This window comes from Mustela putorius, unplaced genomic scaffold, assembly GCF_011764305.1.
Source record: "Mustela putorius furo isolate JIRA1106 unplaced genomic scaffold, ASM1176430v1.1 tig00000585_pilon_pilon_pilon, whole genome shotgun sequence".
Classification (NCBI taxonomy): domain Eukaryota; kingdom Metazoa; phylum Chordata; class Mammalia; order Carnivora; family Mustelidae; genus Mustela; species Mustela putorius.
Genome location: NW_025421424.1, coordinates 2,223,379 through 2,245,261, shown reverse-complemented (window position 1 = coordinate 2,245,261; position 21,883 = coordinate 2,223,379). Strand labels below are relative to the sequence as shown.

The following is a 21,883-nucleotide window of genomic DNA, read 5'->3' as shown; positions in this document are numbered from 1 at the left end:
GATTGCACATCAACAGTTCTCAGACTCCGGTCTTGTGTAATTGGGTGTGTCGATCTATGTCACTCCACAAATGGTTATTAAACTCATTACAACTTCCCTAAATCTTTTCACTAGACCTGAGCAACATTTGGATAGCTATTCCCTGCCAACTGAGAATGGGCACTATTATAAAAAAAAATTTTTTAATAGTTCCAAGATCTATTCCTCCTCCCAAAAGACAAAGACAGACACACACAAAGTTAAAGTAGGGATGTTTGTTTAATTCAAATTCCAAATTATCAAATTTGAAAATTTAACACTTTACCAAAACCATGAATATTCTTTTACTTCAGTGAATGTTACAAGTCTGTCAATTTAAACCTGTCATGAAGAAAAACTGTAATCAATTCCCAACTTTCTATGAACAAATTATATGCATTTAGAATAAGCTATGTATCTCAGGAGCAACACTGCTATCAGCACTATCAAAGCTCTCCTCAGGAATGATGGAGAATGGGGAATCCCAGATCTTAGGATAGACAACTGCCAAAGACTTCCTAGTGAGAAAGATTCATGGCCCTGATGTGGCTAGATGACAGTGGCCTTCATCAAGCAAGCTCTCAGCTGATCACAGGGCATGGCCAAATGTCTACATGGATTGCTGAAGGAGTCAAAATGGTCCATTTGACATTTTGTTGATACTGAGGTATCAAACCTTCAACCAGTTGGCCACTGGGTGGAAAGCTCCTGCACTGTTTGTTGAGATGGCTCCCTTGAATGGAAAGCACAACTTGTGAAATGGATTCTGTGGAAAGGCAAGCATACTTTCATATATAACAGGTGTAAACAAGGCAGAGGCTCCTATAAATTATTAACCTTAGAATTAATAAGCTAAACTGAAGTGCAGTATGAGAGCTTGATCATTTTTCTTTCTTTCCCTGTGAACATTTGGCAGACTTAAAATTTTAGCCATCATGCACTTTGTTCCCTGAAATGTATCAGTTACATTTCCCACAGAAGCTAACTACGCATTTCCTCGTTGGTGTATGTGTAAAACTACCATAACAAAACATTCTCTATTTCCTCATTTTGGTTAAAAGGAAAAAAGAAAAGCTAAAGTGCACTTATATTCGTGACAGTGCAATGTGGACACACCCATCTGTATTCACAATTTATATTCTGCTTAAGTTAAGGAGAGAACTGCCGAGAGCAATGAAATAAAATTACATTGAGGAGAAGCCCATGCTGCACACTCTTGAGAAATTTTAGGGAAACTTTAAGGGACAGGAAAGTCACTTCAGGCCATTCGGGAAGAACTAAAGCTTGAGACATTAAAAACAGCTGAGAAAAATACTAAGAAATAGACATCAGAGCACATGAAATGCATGTAAATGAACATGACATTACAGAGCCATTGGCAGAACACGCAGAAGCTGTGATGGGCTAAGCTGAGTGAGCCCCACTCTCCTGTCTATTTCACTTTGGATCAACATCCTGTCCAGGTAAAACAATGACAACTAGGGGCGCCTGGGTGGCTCAGTGGCTTAAGCCTCTGCCTTCAGCTCAGGTCATGATCTCAGGGTCCTGGGATCGAGCCCCGCATCAGGCTCTCTGCTTCCCCCTTTCTCTCTCTCTGCTTGCCTGTCTGCCTGCTTGTGATCTCTCTCTCTCTCTCTCTCTCTCTCTCTGTCTGTCAAATAAATAAATAAAATCTTAAAAAAAAAAAAAAAAAAAAAAAAACACACAGTAACAACTAGTGACTGCAGCCCCAGAATAGCTTTAGGAAAAATTAACTGGTCATCTGGGGAGAGAATCCTCAACTTCTGCTTCACTGCTGTCATACTCTGACGCAGCTAATCAAACAGAAAGGAAGATAATCCTTTACTATCCTGGGGAACAGAATTCAGATTTAGGTACATTATGCAGGAAGCAGTGTGGTATAATGAAACAAGAACTGCCATAGAAATCAGAACCTGAGTTCTAACCCCAGCTTTGCTGTACACTCACCATGTGATCTAAAGGAATTCCTTTGAGCTATTTGAGACTTATTATTCTCATGTGTAAAACTAAAATAATGTCACCAACCTTCCCTCCTTAAAAGAGTTTATTTGCAGCTAAAGTGAGATCATGTTACAAAAGTGACTATACATCAGAAAGCACTATTTAATGTAAAATTCCCAATCCAAAATTCTGTGAAACAGGAAATCCTCACCATCTAGCCCTGAAACGACAAACTATTACATGATTCAAATTAGTTTACATACACCTATGTTATGAGACCAACCCAAATGGGAGTGGGATGTATGTTGGACTGGTATAACCAAGTTCAACCTCTTTTTTTAATATCCCTACTGCTCTCCCAGTGTCTTGACAATGCTCAGGAATTATAAGCAAGAGCGATAATCTCCTCAACCTCTGCTAGCCTTCCTGGCACAGAAATCCAACATAGGCCACTTCACATGCCTGATTAGATAAGCTTTCCCAATGCTGAAAACCAACTGCTTCTAACATTTCAAACCTGATTTCTATTAAGACTCAGGGGTGAAAGATGGAAACAAGTAAACCAACCAAGTAGATCCTCTTATTAAAAGAGATCTCTGGCTTTAATTTGAAATACTAAATAGCTTTTTTCTATGAATCAGCTGTTTCTGAGGTGACAGGTGCAAGATGCTGCAAACTTGAGCAGACAAAAGGTTAGAAAGGCTTTTCTAATTCACACACAGTTAATTTACAAATTTGAAATTACCAGATAATAGTGCTTTAGTCTGCTCTTGCCTTGGCAATGAAGCCAAGTCTAAAGGGAATCCTTGAAAGAAACTGAAACGAGAAGGGTAAGAGACAAGTATTTCCAGACTATCTTCTAAAGGGAGGAATTATCATGAGGTTAATGAAGTTTTAAATTGTGGGTGCCCTTCCCTCAACTTGAATGTCTATTTTGTGCCATGAATATTCTTTTACTTCAGTGAATGTTACAAGCTCACCATGCAGTTAAAATGTTGTTTCTAATATCTGCAAATAATCCTGCAAGTTAGGTACTGCTATTATCCCTGCTACAGAGATAAGAGAATTGAGACTTAGAGAAGTTAAGTGGCTTGCCCAATATTCTTAATTAAGAATCAGAGCCAGGTCTAGCTATTCCAAAACTCACCAGCTATGCTAAAGCAAAAATCAAAATGTAGTGGGAAAGGGTACCTTAGTCATGCCAAGAGTAATTAAAAACAAACAATCAAGTTCTACTGTCATTTATCTCTTTCATTTCCTTAATATCCCTGAGCATGGTCCCCTGTACCATTCAATGGGCATCTAACACAACTAAACCGTAAGGAGAGCTCAGTATGAACTCTCCTTAAAAACTCTCATTCTCCTTGAAAGACCCACATGTGTGAGCACACATGTGTAAGGTTCTATTTTAAAACAGATGGGATTGGGGCACCTGGGCGGCTCTGTTGTTAGGCATCTGCCTTCGGCTCGGGTCATAGTCTCAGGGTCCTGGGATTGAGTCCCACATCAGGTTCTCTTCTCGTGGGGAGACTGCTCCCTCCTCTCTCTCTGCCTGCTGCTCTGCCTACTTATGATCTCTGTCTGTCAAATAAATAAATAAAATATTTTTTAAAAATTTAAAAAATAATAAAACAGATGGGGTATCTGGGATTATCTGTTGGTGACAGACACATTCTCTCATCTATCAGTACAGATGACTATTGATTGTCAGTAACAAAGGAGATAATATAATAAGGAGAACATTCACAGAAAAAAGTATACTTTTTCTATAATGATATATGTAGAAATGCTGCACTTCCCAGGCCAAGATAGGTTAGTACTGGGTAGTTTCAGTAATTGGTTATGTTCATTATTCACATGCTTAGGGATTCTAATTGTTTTATGTGGTTTCTTACATCCCTTTCAAAATTAAATAATGAGAATATATGTGCATACACACAGTCAAGAAAAAGCTATCGGAAAAACAAAAAAGCGCTATCCGTAACTAAAAAGGCTGGCACAAATATGACTCAGGATGGCCATTTTCAATCTTTCAAAATGTTTTTTATTAGGAAAACAAAAAAGCTACCCATTCATTCCTGATCTTAATCTACTAAAGAATTTCTTTTAGGATCAAGATATAAAAGGGAAAGAAATGCTAAACATCTTTCCTTGGATTATGACAAACATAAATCCATTCTTCCCCCTTTCAAAAAGATTTGGAAAAGACTGCAAATCCTTGAAATAGAATTTTGAAGTTTAAGTAATTCCCATATTATGCACATGTTCATTCAGAGGTAAGGTGTTAAGAAGTGGAAAACTTAAGTCAGTTTGGTATACAAAATATTATTAAATCCAACGTTACATTATCTGTGACTACAGGATTCCACGAAACGGACAAGAACATTATTTATAATGGGTAAGTGTGTGAGCTCTAGAGTTGGGCAAGAGGGGTTCCAATTGCTGGCCTATACCAATGGTCAGCTGAGTGGCCTAGATGACCACTCTTTAATCTTTCAGTAAATAGGAATCAAACACCTACTGTAAGGACCAAAGGAAACAGGTGAAGTACTTTTACCAAGTACAGTCAAGCATCTGTCACATAATAAGCCCTCGGTATAGAAAAATAAGCTCCATAAGGACAGAGATTTTTGTCTTGTTTTGTTCACTTAATTAATAAGGAACCATGCCTCAGTCTGCTTTCATTCATATACTCCCAGTTCCTCTAAAGTGACATTCACTTTTATCTGATATTAATTACATCCAAATGCTGCTATCCTTAGTATACACCTCCTCTCTTTTACCATAAGTGGTTTCAGCTGCTTTTTTGGAAAGATTTAAATTATTGGAAAATATTTTAAGTGTTTTAAGAGGATTTGAGTTTCCATATGCACCACTTACATTTTCTGTAAACAGTGTGCTTACACATAATTATAAATATCGCAGACTATAAAAGAAAACCTTTCATAGTACTCCCACAATTGAAAAACAAAGTCTTAGAAATAATTATAGAGGGAGCAAAAGGGAGTGGTAGGTAGAAGACAGTTTACTAAATCAGCAAAATAAAATTGGAGTTTTGTCTTAAAACAAAACAAAACAAAAACCTGACAACCATTTGCTCAAGGCTGCCAAAACTTGAGAATAAGCAAACTGTCATGGGAAACAAATGTTAAAATACGAAACCCTTTTCTGAGAAAGTAACTCCACCAGTCCTGGCTAATCCAATACTGAATCACTAATGACACCAGCCCCACTGGCTTGTCTTAACCACTACAGAGAAATCCAAAGGGGGACAGGCAGGGCTCACAGTCAAATATTTTCTCTGCTGTCACTGACATTTTCAATATGCACACCTCTCCCCTCCCCCACTCTTCCACTCCTTTTAGGATCTAAAAAAAAAAAAGAAAAAAAAGATGGTTGACATACTGACAGATCATCTGAGTAATGAATGCAGAGGAAAGAGCACTGGATTGGGCCCCAACCTCGACCGAGCTCTGGGTTCTTTGGCAAGTAACTTCTTTGGGCTTTAGTTTCTGCATCTGTAAAACAAGGATGGACTAGATGGGCAACCCTCCACCTGAGATCCCCAAATCTCCAGGAGTCCCTAAAAGCATAACAACAGACCATAGGATATTTTTATTATTTCAAAATGCCCAACAGAGATAGTCCATTAAGTGCTATAAGGCTAATTAAAGCATTAAATATTTTCGGTTTAGACTAGTATTCCACATGGTGACACAGAATGGCATGTGATGATGTTTGCCATATTGTATGAAATTGGGGAATAGTTGAGTTGGATCTGATATTATCCTTAAAGATACAACTCAGAAAAATCACCATTTCTGTAGTAAGCATAACATCCAACCACAAATGCCTGATTAATAAACAATGGGGAAATGAATTAATATCTATCAGTGAAATTTGTATAATAGACAAAATTTCTCCAAGTGGCAAGTACACCCCATTAAAGAAAGAGACTCAAATACAATACCCTTAAATATTTATGCGGTCACTGAAAACCAGTGAACAATACATGCTGCAAAGTTGAAGAAGCTCCTATTCCTCACCAAGGGTCCAAATCACTCATCCAATTTTAATTAAAGTGAAACCAACAAAAAGTCCATATTGTAACATAAAATAACACCACCAACAATAACTACTATTTACTATACTATTTGCCAGACATTGTACTATGAATTATTATCACATTATACACTTATTAATTTATTTAATCCTTGTAACAACCCTAATAATTACATGCTGCTATAATCTTCATTTTATTAATAATGAATTTGAGGCATAGAGTGCTTAAGAAACTTGCCCAAGGACACGGGGCTAGTATGTTCAGAGCCAGACTTCAACATATGCCCACCTTCTCTCCTCATAAGGGGACAATTCCCTCTCAAGGAAGTCTCCAGAAACATAGCCAGGAATGTCCCCAGGCAGAGCCCTTGGGAGTCAGGCCATTGCTCCTGACAGCAGCCCTCCGAAGATCTCACAGCGTGCCCCATTTTGGCTTAAAGACTCATCCTTAATGAAAACTCCCTCCTCTCAGCCCAAATTCAATCTGTTTGTCCTGGTGATTGAAATCAACTAAGGAAATCAAGGGCCATCAGTCAACTAATGTCTATCCATTTCTTTTTTATTCAGAAGCTACAAAGGATTCCTAATAGCTGACCTCTATATTCAAAGAACTGCCAGTCTAATGAATTGATATCATAAAAACATGCATTTTAGTACACTGGAATGAGTAAGGACTGCTGAGACAGACAGACATAGCTTTAAATCCCAACTCTGCCACTTAATTAGCTGCATTATCCTGGACATGTTATAAGCCTCAGTTTCCCCACTTAACCTACTCCCCATCTTGTAGAGCAGTTGTGAGGTATAACTGTAGGAAGGTACATACAGCGCCATGGTTGACTGAAGACGCTCTGGAGCCAGAGGTTTGAATCCCGGCTCCATTCTTCATTAACCACATTATTCACCCCAACACCCAAAGCTATGAATCTAAGTGCCAAATTCCTTATCTGTAGAACAGTTATATACTGTCTACCCTAAAACAGCCACATGAATTAAATGAGGAAATATATGTAAAGCCCTAGCAAAATGACAGACACATAGTTAGAATTCAACAAAATGTTAAAAAAAAAAAAAAAAAGCTGAGGTTTAAAAAGTCAAACCACAAGTTTTAGTCCCAGCTCTGTCACTTATTATCTAGAGCTAAACAATGGTATACAAGCCAGTAACTCCTCTGAGGCTCAGTTTCCAGCAAGGTTTCATGAAGAATAAAGGAGGCAATTACATAAGAGGGTTCTGTAAACTCTACATAGCTATGTAAATGTTGGGGTTGTTTTACTTTAAGCAAATAAGTTTTGTGTTAGTTATATTGACTGATCCAAACACTATCTTCATCTTTAAAATGGAAAAACAGGCAGAGAAATTTTAAGCCATAGAGGGAAGGCTGATGGTTCCAAAAGAAGGATGGAGAAAAGGACTGGGCCAAAATAAATTCAGATCATGACAGAGCAGAAAATGAATAAGCCTTCAAGAAGAGATGAGAATAAGCACCCATCAACCTGTTTTTTAGTCAGCAGCTTCATCTACTGAGTAAGCCTCTCAATGCACAGTCTAGGCGTAAGAATTCTCTAATTTCCTCCCAGAAACAGTAGACTTCAGGGTAAGAAAGGGCTTCACTATCAAATCTCTCTTCCTACCCATAAACTAATTTTACAGGTAGAAATTGGATGGGGCATAGAAACAAAGACCAGTGGACACAAATTGAATCTCTTAACTGGCATTTTCTTAACCACACCTAAAAAACAAAACAAAAAGAGTCACAATCCTCTTCAGAAAGCTTTCCTTCTTTGGTTGATCAGAAATGTCCTTGTTCCCCAGGTCTTTTCATACTAAATATGGCAATAGCTGGCAAACGACCAGCCCAGTAAATTCCAATGATACTTAAGAAAGCATTCATATTGCCTGAAATTACTCTGAATCAAACACTTAAGACCTGCAGGGCTTCCACATACAACAGTTCAGCTGGAGCTCTTAATGTCAAAAGCAGCAGGGTACCTTAAGAACATACAAGCTTGAAAAACAAGCAGTCTACTCTTCTTTATTGCAACATTCTTCAGCAACAACACTGATCTCCTACCCACCGTGCACACAGCACTGCAGTAGGGCAGTGGGAAGCTGGAGGGAGAAATTGAAGAAACAGGTGGTGTCCATGGGGTGCCAAAACAACAGGTTGATTCAGTCAGTTCTGTCCCACAACTAATCAATTTGGTGAGGAGAGAGGGGAGGGAATCTTAGTCATCCTGTTGTCTGACCAAACTGACTGGCTAGACCACAGTACAATTATCAATTAGGTCAAACTGTCAGATTTAGTAAAGCACAAGTCCTGCCTTTTAGGGATGTTACATACTTCAAAAATCTTGGCTATCCAGGAAGACAGGACATAAGCAGATTACCCTCAACGCACCAAAAATCACATATTTACCTCCAGAAAATACTGTTTTCCTCCAGTATTTTTTTTATAAAAGGTTAAATGTGCATTTCCTGAGCATATACAACAGACAGCCTGTTGTTTTATGATACAGATAAGAACCTTAAATTAGCAAAAGAAAATACCAGTTAACAAATACAAAGAAAACTGACCAAGCTCATTATAAGTCAAAGGATTAAAAAATAAAAATAAAATATAAATAATAAATAAATAAATAAAATAATATAAAAATAAAAATTAAATATAAATAAAATAAAAAAATAAACAGTTTTCAATATCAGTATTGGTAGCAATGGGTATTAAGGAGGGCATTTGTTACGATGAGCACTGGGTGTTATATATGTAAGTGATGAATCACTAAATTCCACTCCTGAAACCAATATTACACTATATGTTAACTAACTCGAACTTAAATAAACATTTGGAAGAAAAAAATACATATATTAGTAGTAATCTGAAATGTTTCAACACATTTAAGACAAAGGACTCATAGCCTTAATATATAAATCAGTAACAAAAAAACAAGTATCTCGAGGGGTAAAAGACACAGATTACCAAAATAAGTAAATAAGTGGCCACTGACTATATGAAAAACCATTTAATATCACTGTGTAATCAGGGAGGCAAATTAAGGTGAGGAAGCATCTACCACTTATCAAATTGGTTAAGTTTTAAAAACAAAAATCAGTGTTGAACATAGCTGGCAACACTGGCAGTTTCATATTCTGCTAATGAACTACAGCTTGGTCCAACTATATGGAAGGGAATTTGGCAGTGTATATCAAAGACACAAAAAGGTCCACACTCTTTGATACAATAAATTGACTTCTGAGAACTTAGTGTTAACAAAATAAATATTCCTACCAAGATTTATACGTAAGAATTTCATTATAGCATTATTTATAATTATAAAAACATTACAAACTAAGAATTGATTTCAGTTTAAATTATATATATAAACATATATATATATATATATATCTGATCCTTAAGATAGAACAGTATGCAGCCTTTAATATCATTAAAGAAAATATATATATATATAAGAAAACATTCACAGTATTTTAAGTAGCGCAGAAGCAGATGATAAAACTATACATATGCTAATCTCCCAATTGCAATAATAGACAGAGGGGGAAAAAAAAAAAACCTGTCTACAATGTACCAATATATTAATTGTGGGTTTTGGCTGGAGGTGATGGAATTATTAGAGATTTTAATTTTCTTCTATGTTTTCCTGTTTGTTTTTAAATTCTGTTTCCTAATTCTTTTAAATCACTCTCTTTGGCATAGCAATTTTTCTTCTGCAAATCTATTTCTGTATGAAGATGAGTATCATTTATATAGGAAAAAAATGGAACCAACTAAATATGCAACCAAACCAAGGAATGGTCAAAACATAGTAACCCAATTAATAAGAATATTATTGGGACATCTGGGTGGCCCAGTCAGTTAAGCATCCGACACTTGACTTCAGCTCAGAAAACAAGAATATTTTTAAAAGAATAGTACTTAGCCAATAAAATTCAATTTATGAAAAAATGCTTAAAAATATGATAAATATTTATAACCATCAAAGAAAGGCAGCACAGAAAATTGTGTGTATATATATTATGAATCAAAACATTTTAAAACTACAGGTAGGGGAAAAAAAAAAAAAGATGTACACCAAAATACTGAGTGGGATAATTGTGACTATTTTTCTCACACTCTTTTAGATTTTTCAACATCCTTAACTACTTTTTAAGTAACCTCCTCCTCCAAAAAAATCATGTAAAGATGCCAGAGAAAAGAAAAAATATATAAATATAAGTTAATTATGTATAAAAATGAGGAATAATTATTACTATGTAAACCTACATTAAAATATTACAATGTTTGTTTTTAGGTACAACCATTTTCCTTAAGTCTCTTAGGAAGTATATGTCACAGGAGTCATGAAACATTGTCACTTACTTTAAATAGTAACACAGGACCAAGGACTTGAATGATTCACAAGATATATCCTTCCTCTAATAATCCTCATAAAGATTAGAAAGTGTTTCAAATGTTGTAATAAAGTAAATGTCCTTAACATTTCCAATTAAAGAAGATCTAGCAAATAAATAAAGGCATGTTCATGGCAAACAAAAACATAATAAAAATCATAATCAAAATATACACATCCTCAAACTTCAACAAGTCTCAACACTTTCTGGACGAAAGCATGTGAAAGCAGAGAATTAAACAAGTTTCTTTGCAGCTCACTACAATTACCATTTAGAGAAGTTAACACATTAGCACTGTCTAGTTTTCTGACTATTCACATTCAGAGACTCAACAGAAGATATTAGTGAGTAAGCACTATTCAATTATCTAATTTAAATGTTGGATAAATATGCCAGCATAGCAACCTGTCCCTCCTAGGGTCAGTTAAAATACACTATTTAATCTTCAAGGCTTAAAAACTTTCCAGAATCTCCTCACAAGACAGAGAGTAAAAAGATATGAAAAAAAAGCAAACAGTTTAAAAATGTACCTGTCTCTGAACAAGGCAGTGTATTTCAGAATGTAAACACATCTTCTTGTACAATATTATATTCAGCAAGCAAAATTGCATTTTAAAGCAATGCTATTTGTTAAAAGACAACATATTATGGAGGAGACGATATCCAACTCCAATCAAAATATTATCGTCATGTTTTCCTTACTTCATAAAATACACACATGCTTTCTTCATATGATTAAATATATATAAGGGTGGGGGAGCTACTCTTAATCCAGAAACAGGTTCTGCAACACCCATAGATCCAACCTGTCTTTGTGAAGCTTTGAGTCCATTTTGGCATGAAGTTTGGCTGACGTATTCAAAGAATCAGAGTCACTGCCCAGGTGCCAATATTCTGAAAGGAACTGACTTGAAGACTAGAAACTGCCTCAGGCAGGCCTCTGGGGAAGGTGCTTCAGTCCAATGGGAAAAAAGACCAAGGCCCCTCACTTAATGGCCAAAGTCCAAGGACACCAGAGTTGGACCAATGTAACTGACCCGCAGTTCAGGAGTGGCAAAGGACAGTAAAATGACCCCCCAAGACTCTGCTCAATCATATCTAGTAAAACACAAACTTTGAGGAGCTGGTAGAACAGGGTTTTGCCAAGACAAGCACAGTGGGTAAGGGAGATGTTAGTATGATTAATCAATGCCACCTGAGGCAGCAGCTCTGGGTGTGTCCATACTGTACCTCAGTCATTGCCTGGCCATGACAAGAAGTTCCTTCAGCTACTGCCACTGAGAACTAGATCTTCCAAAGAAGCTATCTCCACCTTAACTTGTTCTAGATCAGGCCTGGCATCCAGGACTAAGACCAGCCCTCTCTCTTGCCACAAACCTACTGACAAACATAATAGATACCACAACATATGCCAAATTTACATTCAGACCCCCACCAGACAAAGGGGCCTTTATCTGTTCCTCAAGTTAAGTTTTGATACTTCTAAGTTACAAAAGAGGAAGGGGCGAATAGCAGACAAGCCTAGCAAGAGTGCGCCAGGAGTCACTATTCCCTAGTAAACTTGCAGCTTACTCCCCTAGACCCTACAGCTCTTAGTCACCCCAAATGCAGGAAACTGTTTTCTGAGACTGTAGATAAGTGACTTAAATGACTTGTATTTCATATTCCTGCTTGTGTGCTCATCTGCTTTATCTCCACAATGATGTCAGCTCCTTGGAGGCAGGGCCCTATCTTCTGCTTGGTCAAAAGATTCCCACACATCTACAAAAGCAGAATACCCCGTACTCCCTACCACATGAAGAAACACACAAATTAAGGATAACACACACCACAATCCTCCCTGACACATCACTGGGACAGAAGAACTACAAAGATAATAAATCTCAGAGCCAAGAGCTAGAGCTCCTACCAGAGTCTTATATGGAAGCTTACATATTTACACATATAAATAAATGCAATAATTATCTCACTTCTCACACTCCAAGCTCCGGCTTTTATCAACCCCTCTTCTTGGCTTTACTCTTCTTTTTAAGGTCACAACACATTTTCTGCCACACAACTAGTATCTGTCTCAAAAAGGAAAGGACGAAAGCACAGATCTACAGCAAACCTACCACTATAAATGAAAACTGCAGTTTGTCCACCCACAGGCCCTGAGTTGATCGTTTCAGATCTGAAGTCACTTTCTATAAAGGACAGTGTCTTTGTCAGAGGAGCACCCCTGGGCCCCTTCTTACAGAATGCTCTGTTCTGCTCCAGAGACCCTTGATTTCCTCTTTATTCTCCCTCCTTACTCCATTTGCAGCAGCAGCCCAGACAGCCCGAAGGCAGGACTGCATGAAAGGAGTGGCCTTTATCTCTTTGCACTAACACATCTGAGGGAAATCCCTGATACCAGGTATGTGTTCACAGGTGAAAAAGGAGACATCTTCAAAGGCAGTGTCATCACAAGGAGTAGGACAGAATTCCATAGTGGACACCAAAAAAACCCAATGAACACCTATGTATTCTGGCATCTCTGGTAACATTCTCATGAAGGGATAAGAAGGCTTTCACCAAATTCATATACAACACATACACAGCAGCCCTAAGATTCTGAATAGTTTGTAGATTTTTTTTTTAAGACAAAACAACTTTACTGGCCTTCTGGGGATACCAGAGCAACTTCGCCAGCAAGCTAGGCATTTAGCAAGAAGCAAGCATTTTCAAGGGTAGAAAATGACTACAAGACCCAGGCAAAGCAACCTACCTCTAGTACTATAAAAGAACAAATAAACAAAAATAAACCAAAAAAATCCTTGGTTTCTCTGCATTCACTCTGCAATGATTCCAGAGTTCCCTAATATATAAATTAACTGGCTATTTCTTAAATATACAAATTCCCAGACATTATTTCAGACCCACTGAATCAGAATCTCCAGGAAAACACCCCAGATGGAATCATCTTCATGCCCCTCACTAGGTCTAACTCTTTTTATGGAGAGGTAGGTATCAATTCAGTGAAGAGTACTCCTTTGGATCCTTGTTACTCACGCAGGACTCAGGACTCTATAGGGCCAATTCCTGAGAAGATGCCAAGGGGCACAAGTCATATGGAGACAGACTGCAAATGAATACAAGAAAATCTTTCTAAAAATCAGAGTTGTCCAGAGATGAACTAAGCTGCCTCCAAAGGCAGGAAGCTACCACAAGAGGTAGGCCACCTCTTGACAAGGATGTTGTAAGAGGAGCAGATCCAGCATGGAAAGGATAGAAGGACTAGATGGATTTTAAAGCTTCTGCCAACACATAAGTCAACAAAGAGGAAAATTTCAGCTACCCATTAATTAATAAAGAGATATATAAAAGTCTACAGGTGGGGTCATCTTTCCAACTGATCTTTTCTTTTCAAAGGAGAAAGGAGCATAAAGACACACCCCTCACTCACCATGGGCCTCTCCTCTAAAATGTCCCAAATGTGGGGAGGACAGAGCAGGAGTCACAGGTGCTATATAACAAAGCCGACCTGTTACTTGGATGACTCTACATGCTGGGCATATGCCAAACAAGTTTTATCAACCAGAGAAGAGATATGTATGATGTAGTACCTCCCCTCAAGGAGTAAACCTTGTTGCAGAGATAGCTCAGGCACTATATGGTTCTCTCAAGGTTTTCCTTATCACATCTCATCTTTGGAGTTTTGTTTGTGGTAGTGGCTTTTAAGGAACTTTCTTGGTAGGGAAAAAAAAAACTTTACTAAACATATATATCCTCTTAGTCTAATACTAGTTTGTGATATCAAGCTCATAATAAAAATTTTTTAAAACCTCAAAAAAATCATCAAAACAAACATTAACTTAGTTAACTCTAATTTTAAAAATACCATTCCAATAATCCCCCAAATGACCAAATTACAATAAAGTGTGGCAACTCTGAACAAAATAACAGAAATTGCTGACCTAGTGATATAGTAATACAGGAAACAGTAGAAACAGCTCAAGTGAGAGGCAGGGGGTGGATGACAGCGCCTTTGAGGTTAAATTCCAAAGTCAAAGTGACCTTTATGATTTGCAGAAGTGATCAGAAAAAAAAGAGAAGAAACCACACACACACATACACACACACACACACACATTTAATTTCAAAATTGCAAGTTTAAATAAAACATCTGGGGAAGGGAAAAATTTGGTTTTTCCCCAAATGCAAGGTAAGCAATGACTCTTGAAAATACTATAAAAAAAAAAAAAAAAAACTGTCTTGGATTACCATAGTAATCTAGAATAAGAAAATGACTATAAGTAATTGTTCAATTGAACGAACAATTATTGAATGTCTATTAGATGCCAAGGCACTGTGCCAGGTACAGGGAAAGGGCATTAGGGAAAAAATGCACAAATGAAAAAACACAATTCTCTTCCTCAAGAAGTACACACTAACAATAAGCACTTGAGGATGTTCTAAGTGTTTTCGTGTACATGAGCTCATTTGTATAAAAGATAGAAGTGGTGTGGAGAGTGGAGGAAGCACTGGACTGAGGACCAAAGGAGAGATTCTAGTCTCAACTCTAACTGGCTCAGTTGACTATGGACAACATATGTGAGCAAATGGAGGACCAAAATCCCTCTCACAAGATTACAATACAATAAAAAGATTAAATATAGACCTGGAGGAGAATACTGGTCTTCTGGCTCCTAGTCCAGTGATCTTTCCAAAGTATTATACATATGGTAAACCAATAAAAACAGCAGAGTAGAAGAAAATAAACCTTCTGGTTTCAAGTCATTTGCAAAAAAGGGAAAGAAGAGGGAAATGAAACATTCAACTTGTGGCATCCAGACAGAAATGTCAAGAAAGCAAGCACTTAAATTAACAAATGGAAACATAATATCAGTAAAATGTAAAATCTCTTACTATATTTTCATTCAAGGATAAATAAAGGGAGTCCAAAATTATATATATGAATGAAGCTTGAAGAAAAAAGGACAACAGAAAAGAAAAGGATCTGGGAGAGGATTTATAATATATCTTTCAAATATATGAAGCCCTTCTAAAGAGACAATGGAGACCCACTGTGTCCAGATGAACAAGAAGAAATGGCATTATACTCAACAGATTTTATTTAGCAATTTTAAAAATCTTTGATAGAGGGTTAAAACACTGGTATAGCTAAGGTTAGATTAATTCTGGAAATTATTAAAATTAAGAAGGAAAGACCCCCCCATATACACACTATATACACTTCAAGGCAGAATAATGAACTATCAGTAGATTCCAAGAAGTTACCGTAAACCTTGAAAAACACAGGTTCTCAGACCTGCTGTATCAGAATCCCTGGGTGTTGAGTCTGATTTTGATGCAGCCAGGACATGGAGCCTCCTTCTATCACAGGGGATGGGGTACGGAGAAGAACCACCAGGAATGGCATCAGAGTGGGAACTAGATCAATGCAAATTTTGTGGGCAAAATAGAATTTCTGCGGGTGTGATATTTTTAAAATGTATTGTAAGACTGCTCTGAAGCATCCAAGCATATCCCACTGAATTTCAACATTTTCTAAAGGTCCTGAAGTCAGCAAATACAATTCAGGTAAACGAAACGTTTACTCCTCTATACCACAGGAAGCCCATGGAAGAGACAGTAGAGTGGGAATAGCACAGTGGGATGACAAGGAGATGTGGGTAAATAATTTTTAAAAATCAAAACATCAGGAAAAAGAAAAGAAAGACAAGAGATAATCACTCTCCTTCCTCCTCCCTCTACCACTCCCACCCTGTCCCTGCCGAAGAATAATAATATAGAAAGAACCAAAAGAAAGAAAAAAAAAAAGAAAAATAGTGTTAGGATAAACTTCATCCTCAACTGAATGAAAAAAAAAATTGCTCTTTGTGATTTATTTTTTTAAAAGCAAGAGAAGAATTCAGCTGAGAAATTATCTAGCAGGCTTTAAAACCAGGGAATCACTTCCCATTACAAAGCAAAAGAAAACAAGGAGCAAGAGGTGGTTTTGGATAGCTGTTTAGACAATCAGACAGATGGGTTGACTCCTTCTTGCCCTGGGAACTCAATGATATTTAAATTAACAACTGGCCACAATCCCAAATACAGGAACACTCAAAAATTGGGAAGAATGTATTAAAATTGGTACCTTGACAAAAACACAATGATAACAGATCAAGAAGATTCAAGAAGCCTTCTCTACTAGACTCTGAAAAGATTTAAGATTTATACCAAAAAACAGGTTTTTAAAATATTTTATTGCAGTAGTTTAGCATCTGAAGAACACTTGTCTAAAAATCAACATATCCATATCTAGTCCTTTGAAGTAACTAACATTCAACTTGTCCACCTTAAAGCTTGCTGTATTGTAATAGCACTATGTCATCAGTACCAAAGTATAAAAGAGGGTATCATTCTATGTACTGAGGTCCTAGAATGAGAGAAGCCTTATGTGTCAAAGTAATCCAATTTCTGCCATCAATCTTACCATTTAACACTTAATTTTAAAAATTGCTTTGCAGTCTTATTTATTATTCCCTCCAACTCTCTAAGATTATTTCTTCAGTTCTTTTCATAAATGAGGAGAGTACCTACCATGAAGATTAAGTTATTTACTAAACCAAGTTAATGGTAGAAACCAAGGATTGTAATCCTCAAACTAGCCCATTGTTTATAGTCCTTTTTATCATAAATCTACACTTACAGTCAAGCTTTTACTCAAAAGAAAAAGGAAAGGCAAAAATGCCATCCTATTTCGTTAAATGCTTCTGAAACAATGATTTCTGGTTCATCATCACACAGCCTCCTGGTCCACTTCTGAAATCCTTAGGGACATAGTGGTGCATGGAATTAGAGCTTTCCAAGAAGTACCTGGTTAGTGATGAAAATTCAGTACTCTGATAAAAAGATTAAAACAAACAAACAAAAAATGTGTTCTCTTTAAAACATCTGTGATTGGCATGCCAACTGTCTGTTAACAATGAACAAAGAGCAAATTTTTCTGAAGCTCATCATCTTTTTAACCTTTTCTTTGCAAAAAGACATAGGTCATGTACCAGGTTTTTTTGGTAAAGGTAAAAACTTTCCTCGGATTAGGCTAGGAAAAGAAGAAATCTCAGTTTAACAAACATGCATAAGCTACCAACCCACTGGAAGCAGAGTTCATTAAAAATAAAACACAGCCCTGTCCTGAAAGTACTTTCTGAATACCTTATATGCCATGGGTTTAATATACATTCTCTTAATTAACCCTATTAGCTGGGTAATTTCATTCCCATTTGGTTGGTGGCAGAGCTGGATTTGAACCCAGGATTACAAAGGGCTCCAAAAGCCAAGCTGTTTCTACCAAACAGTCTGAAGAAAATCGGAATCTAAGACTATGGGTGGGATGGGTAAGACGTGATTCGATTTCCCTTTCCTCGGTCCAACCGTGTTCGGAAAGACTGCTGCTCATATCCAACCATAAAGAGGCTTTCCAAGGAAGCACTTTGAATTAACGTATCCACTTTTCCTCACCCGCCCCTGCCCCACCCCCAACCATGCCAAAAGAGCAGCAAATGCCGCTGCCAGGTTGGAGGAGTTGGTGATCGTCACACCACATTCCTGGGGCTGGACACAGAGTCTGAAACAGCGCCCAAGCTCAGCGCCTCGGAAAGAATAACAGCAGTCGAGATTTTTAAATCATGTGGCTCAGCATGCAGCCACACCAGTTTGCCTACTGCTCCTGCCTCCACCTTTCAAAGTCCCCGAGCAAAACACACCGGATTCATCGGGAGCAGGGATTCGGAGTGTCAGGACTCTGGCGCACCACGAAACCCTGTCCCCATCCAAACCAAACCCACCCACCCGGACTGCGTGCCTCCCTCCGCCAGGGCTAAGTCTGGCAGCGGAGGTACAAGCCGTTGAGCGCTCGGAGGCCCTGCCCCCGCTCCCTCCACGCCAGAATCTGGCATTCCTTTGCTCAGCCCATCTGCGGTCCCCGGCCGGCGAGGGTTCGTCTCGCGCAGCCGGCACTCGGCTCTCTCCCTCGACCCCAGGAAACGCGGAATCAAAGGGCAGAACAGCCCAACTCCCCGAACTCAAGCGCCTGGGAAAGCGAGTTTCTGAGGCTCGCGGCCCGCCCCCCCTTCAGCCGAGGAGGCGTGTGTGGGGCCACCGGTCGCGGAGCGTAGGAGGCGGCAGGGAGTGCGGGGAAGGAGGCCCTGACTGTGTCCAAACTTTGGGGAACCGAGTGGCCTCACTCGAGCCCGGCCTCCTCGCAGAGTGGAGGACGGAAGGGGGGGGGGGATGATCGCCCCAGGTGGCCGGTCGGGCCGCGGTGGCGGTGCGCGGGCCCCGGGACAGGGACAGCACACCTCGGCCCCATACTCACCACGCGCGGGGGCCGCGCGGCACAGCCAGAGCGCCAGCAGTGCCCACAGCGGAGCGGGGCGCAGGGCGGGCATCTTCTCGGTCGCCTCCTCCGCCGCCTCCGCCTGCGCAGATCCACATGAGGAGGGGGTCCCCACAGAGGATCCCCCACTCTCTTCTTTCCTCCTCCTGTTCTGCGGCTCACGGCCTCGAGCTGTGCCCCGAAGCTCAGGCGTAAGTGTCCCCACTGCCCGCACCCCGGGTCTGCCAATCCCGGGCCGCCGCCTCAGCCGCCGCCCGAAGTTTGGCTGAAACTTTCTCGGCTGTGCAGCGAAGCAGCCTCGTGTGTCCTTCCGCCTCAGCCGCCTCCTCCCGCCGCAAACCCCGCCCCCCTGTCGCCACGGCCGGGCCCCGCCGCCTTCTGCACCCAGGGGTTTCCCGCAGGAAGAAGCGCCGGCCCGAGCTGCGCGCGGAGGGATCTACTACGAGTCCTCCGACTGCCCCTCCAAGCCTTCTCCAGCCCGCGTCTGATCTCGACGCGCCTTAACTCAGTCGGCGCTGGACTGCCTCGCTGGGCTGGGCCTCTGTCGAAGGAGGTGGGTGATAGGACCCTGAACTTCAGACGCTAGGGTTGCAGAGACCGTGAACTTGCCGGGAGCGAGAGACCCCTTCCCGTGAGATAAGTGTCGCCCCCACGCCCCCACACTTACACACACTCCCGGGCCAGCTAGAGAAGGACCAGCGCTGTCAAAGAAGGAAATGGGGGCTCAGGCGCCAAGCCCATTGACCAGGAACAGGGCCATCAACCCCAGTTGTGTGCTACACCATTCATTCATTCATTCAGCAAGTATTTCTTTAAATCCCTTACTTTGCGTATCAATGTCCTCAGCACAATGGGATCGTACTGCAGTCGGAGGATGCACAAGCCACTTGAGGAGAATCCTGTTTTGCTGAAGATATTCATTGTAACATTGTTTATAAAAGCCAACAACTGACATATATGACACCCTGAATCCCTGTAAAAGCCAACAATTGGAAACAGCCTAAATCCCACCCATGAATAATGTATGGCATATTTATAAAATGAGATACAGCAATAGATGAGACTATATTCATATATTCAATAGGGATAACTCAGGAATAAAATGACAGTGAAAAGCTCAATGCAAAAGGAGATGTAAAGAGTATCATTTATGTATGTTTAAATTTTTTCAAAACAATACTATATATTATTTATGGATGCATACCATGCAGTATATAGTAATAAAATATAACCAGAATAGTAGTTACTTCCAGGGAGGAGAGTGGGGAATAGAATCAAGCATGGGTATATGTGGGCTTACTATTTGTAAAAGAAAACAGCTGGAAACAGAACAAGCAAAAAGGGTTGTGTGGTTGTAACATTCCAGGGGACAGCCACCATAAAAGCAAAGGTACAGATAAGAGAATAAGCAGATGAGTTCTGGCACTATTTGCAGTGATAGGAGTCAAGGAGGGAAGGAGGATTGGGACCAGATTGGTAAGATCTTGAAGGACCAACTGAGAAGGGGGAGGTGTAGTTATCTCTCAGATCATAGAAAACCACTGAAGGCTTTTGAACAGGAGTGAGACTTGATGGAAAGGAAAGTTGCTCTGATAATCCTGTGTAAAATTGATTGTCAGGAGCAAAAGGTGAACTGGAGCCCAGGGACCAGTCAGGAGTTTGTGAAACACTCCAGGCATGAGGAGATGAAGGCCTGAACTAATGAGGTAAATGTCAGAATGAAAAGGAAGAAATGGATCTGAGACAATCTTGGGAGCTAGGGGTGAGTGGGGGGGGGGGGTGAAAACCTATGTGACTAATTGGATGTGAGAGTTTACAATCCTACTGGGAAGGAAAATCCTACACACAGAAACTCTTCCTGCCTCTTACAGGATAAAGTCCAAACTTTTAAAAGCAGCAAATACAGGCCTTTACTTCATTGGGCCCTATCTCTCATCCTCTCTGCCCCCATTGTGAACTTTACACAATAACAGTATTGAACGACTTGAGATTCCCCCAAACATATCTTCTTGTTTCAGCCTTTGTACCTTCTGTTCCCTTGGTTTGGAAGGACTCTTATCATCCCCTTTCCCTCCTTCTTTTAGTGAACTTCTAATCATTATTAATCCTTCAGTCCTGAGAAGGCTTTGCTGACACTGTAACAAATTCTTCCCCCTCACAGACAGTCTCTCCACTGTACTGTTTCTTTATCTTATTAAAATGCCTATTTTTTACATAAGACTGTTGGTATTTCTGTGTTCTCAACTAATTAGGAGGTCCTTATGGGCAAAGATCATGGCTTTATTGATTCCCAGTGTCTACAAAACAACACTACACAAGTATGAGAAGAGGTATTAGAGGCTTATGAAGTTCCAAACTGGATTTGAATAAGCACTTTACAATAAAAAAGCAAGTACTATTATTGAAAGTAGTCACCTTGGGATGCTAGAAACTCTTTTCAAAAATAACACAATTAGTCAAAATAGCTTTGGAATTTCCCTTGTGCAAATATGTTCAGAGAAAGATAATAACATTACTTTTTAGTTGTTGACACATAGAGTTACCAGTTAGAGCATTCTCTTTACTCACTAAATATAGTTCATGGTGACTTGGCTCTATACAAATTTTAAACCTCACCTGCAAAGACTAACTGTGTCACTATTAAAATATATTCAGAAAAATGTGAAGGGATTCATCCCCAAAGAGTGGCTCCAGAAATGACTGTGGCTTTGACTAATTAAAATAGGTGTGCATTTCCCAAGGTGACTGTTTTAAGAAAAACAACTATTATGCTCACATATAACTTTTGCTGGATTTGTTACCATTTTAAAATTACATACACTGCCACAAGGACAAGAGGAATAAAGATTAGATGTTATGAATCAAAGTAGGAGAAGTTTATGACCAAAGAGGTGTTTTAAAAGACATGTTTTGAAGGAAGCTATGGATATAAAGGAATCAAAACAAAACAAAATGGGAGCTGAAAATCAAGGGAAAAACTGGAGTTGGCAAAGACTAAGAGAGGAGAACAACTCAATCCAACTCATCATGTAGCATTTTGGTAAATATTACCATGGGTCA

General features: G+C 39.3%; 1 protein-coding gene across 6 annotated transcripts in view; it reads right to left on the bottom strand.

Moving 5' to 3' along the window:
• Positions 1 to 21,883, bottom strand: part of NOTCH2 (notch receptor 2) — a 199,007-nt gene that overhangs the window by 150,296 nt on the left and 26,828 nt on the right. The window contains exon 1 of one of the 6 annotated variants that reach the window (XM_004771037.2): positions 18,803 to 19,242. The exons of the other annotated variants lie outside the window; for them this stretch is intronic. Within the exon in view, the coding sequence (XP_004771094.1) occupies positions 18,803 to 18,875 (73 nt within the window). The 5' untranslated portion in view covers positions 18,876 to 19,242. Of the gene's footprint in view, positions 1 to 18,802; positions 19,243 to 21,883 lie in introns of those variants that run through there. 6 annotated transcript variants of the gene reach the window in all.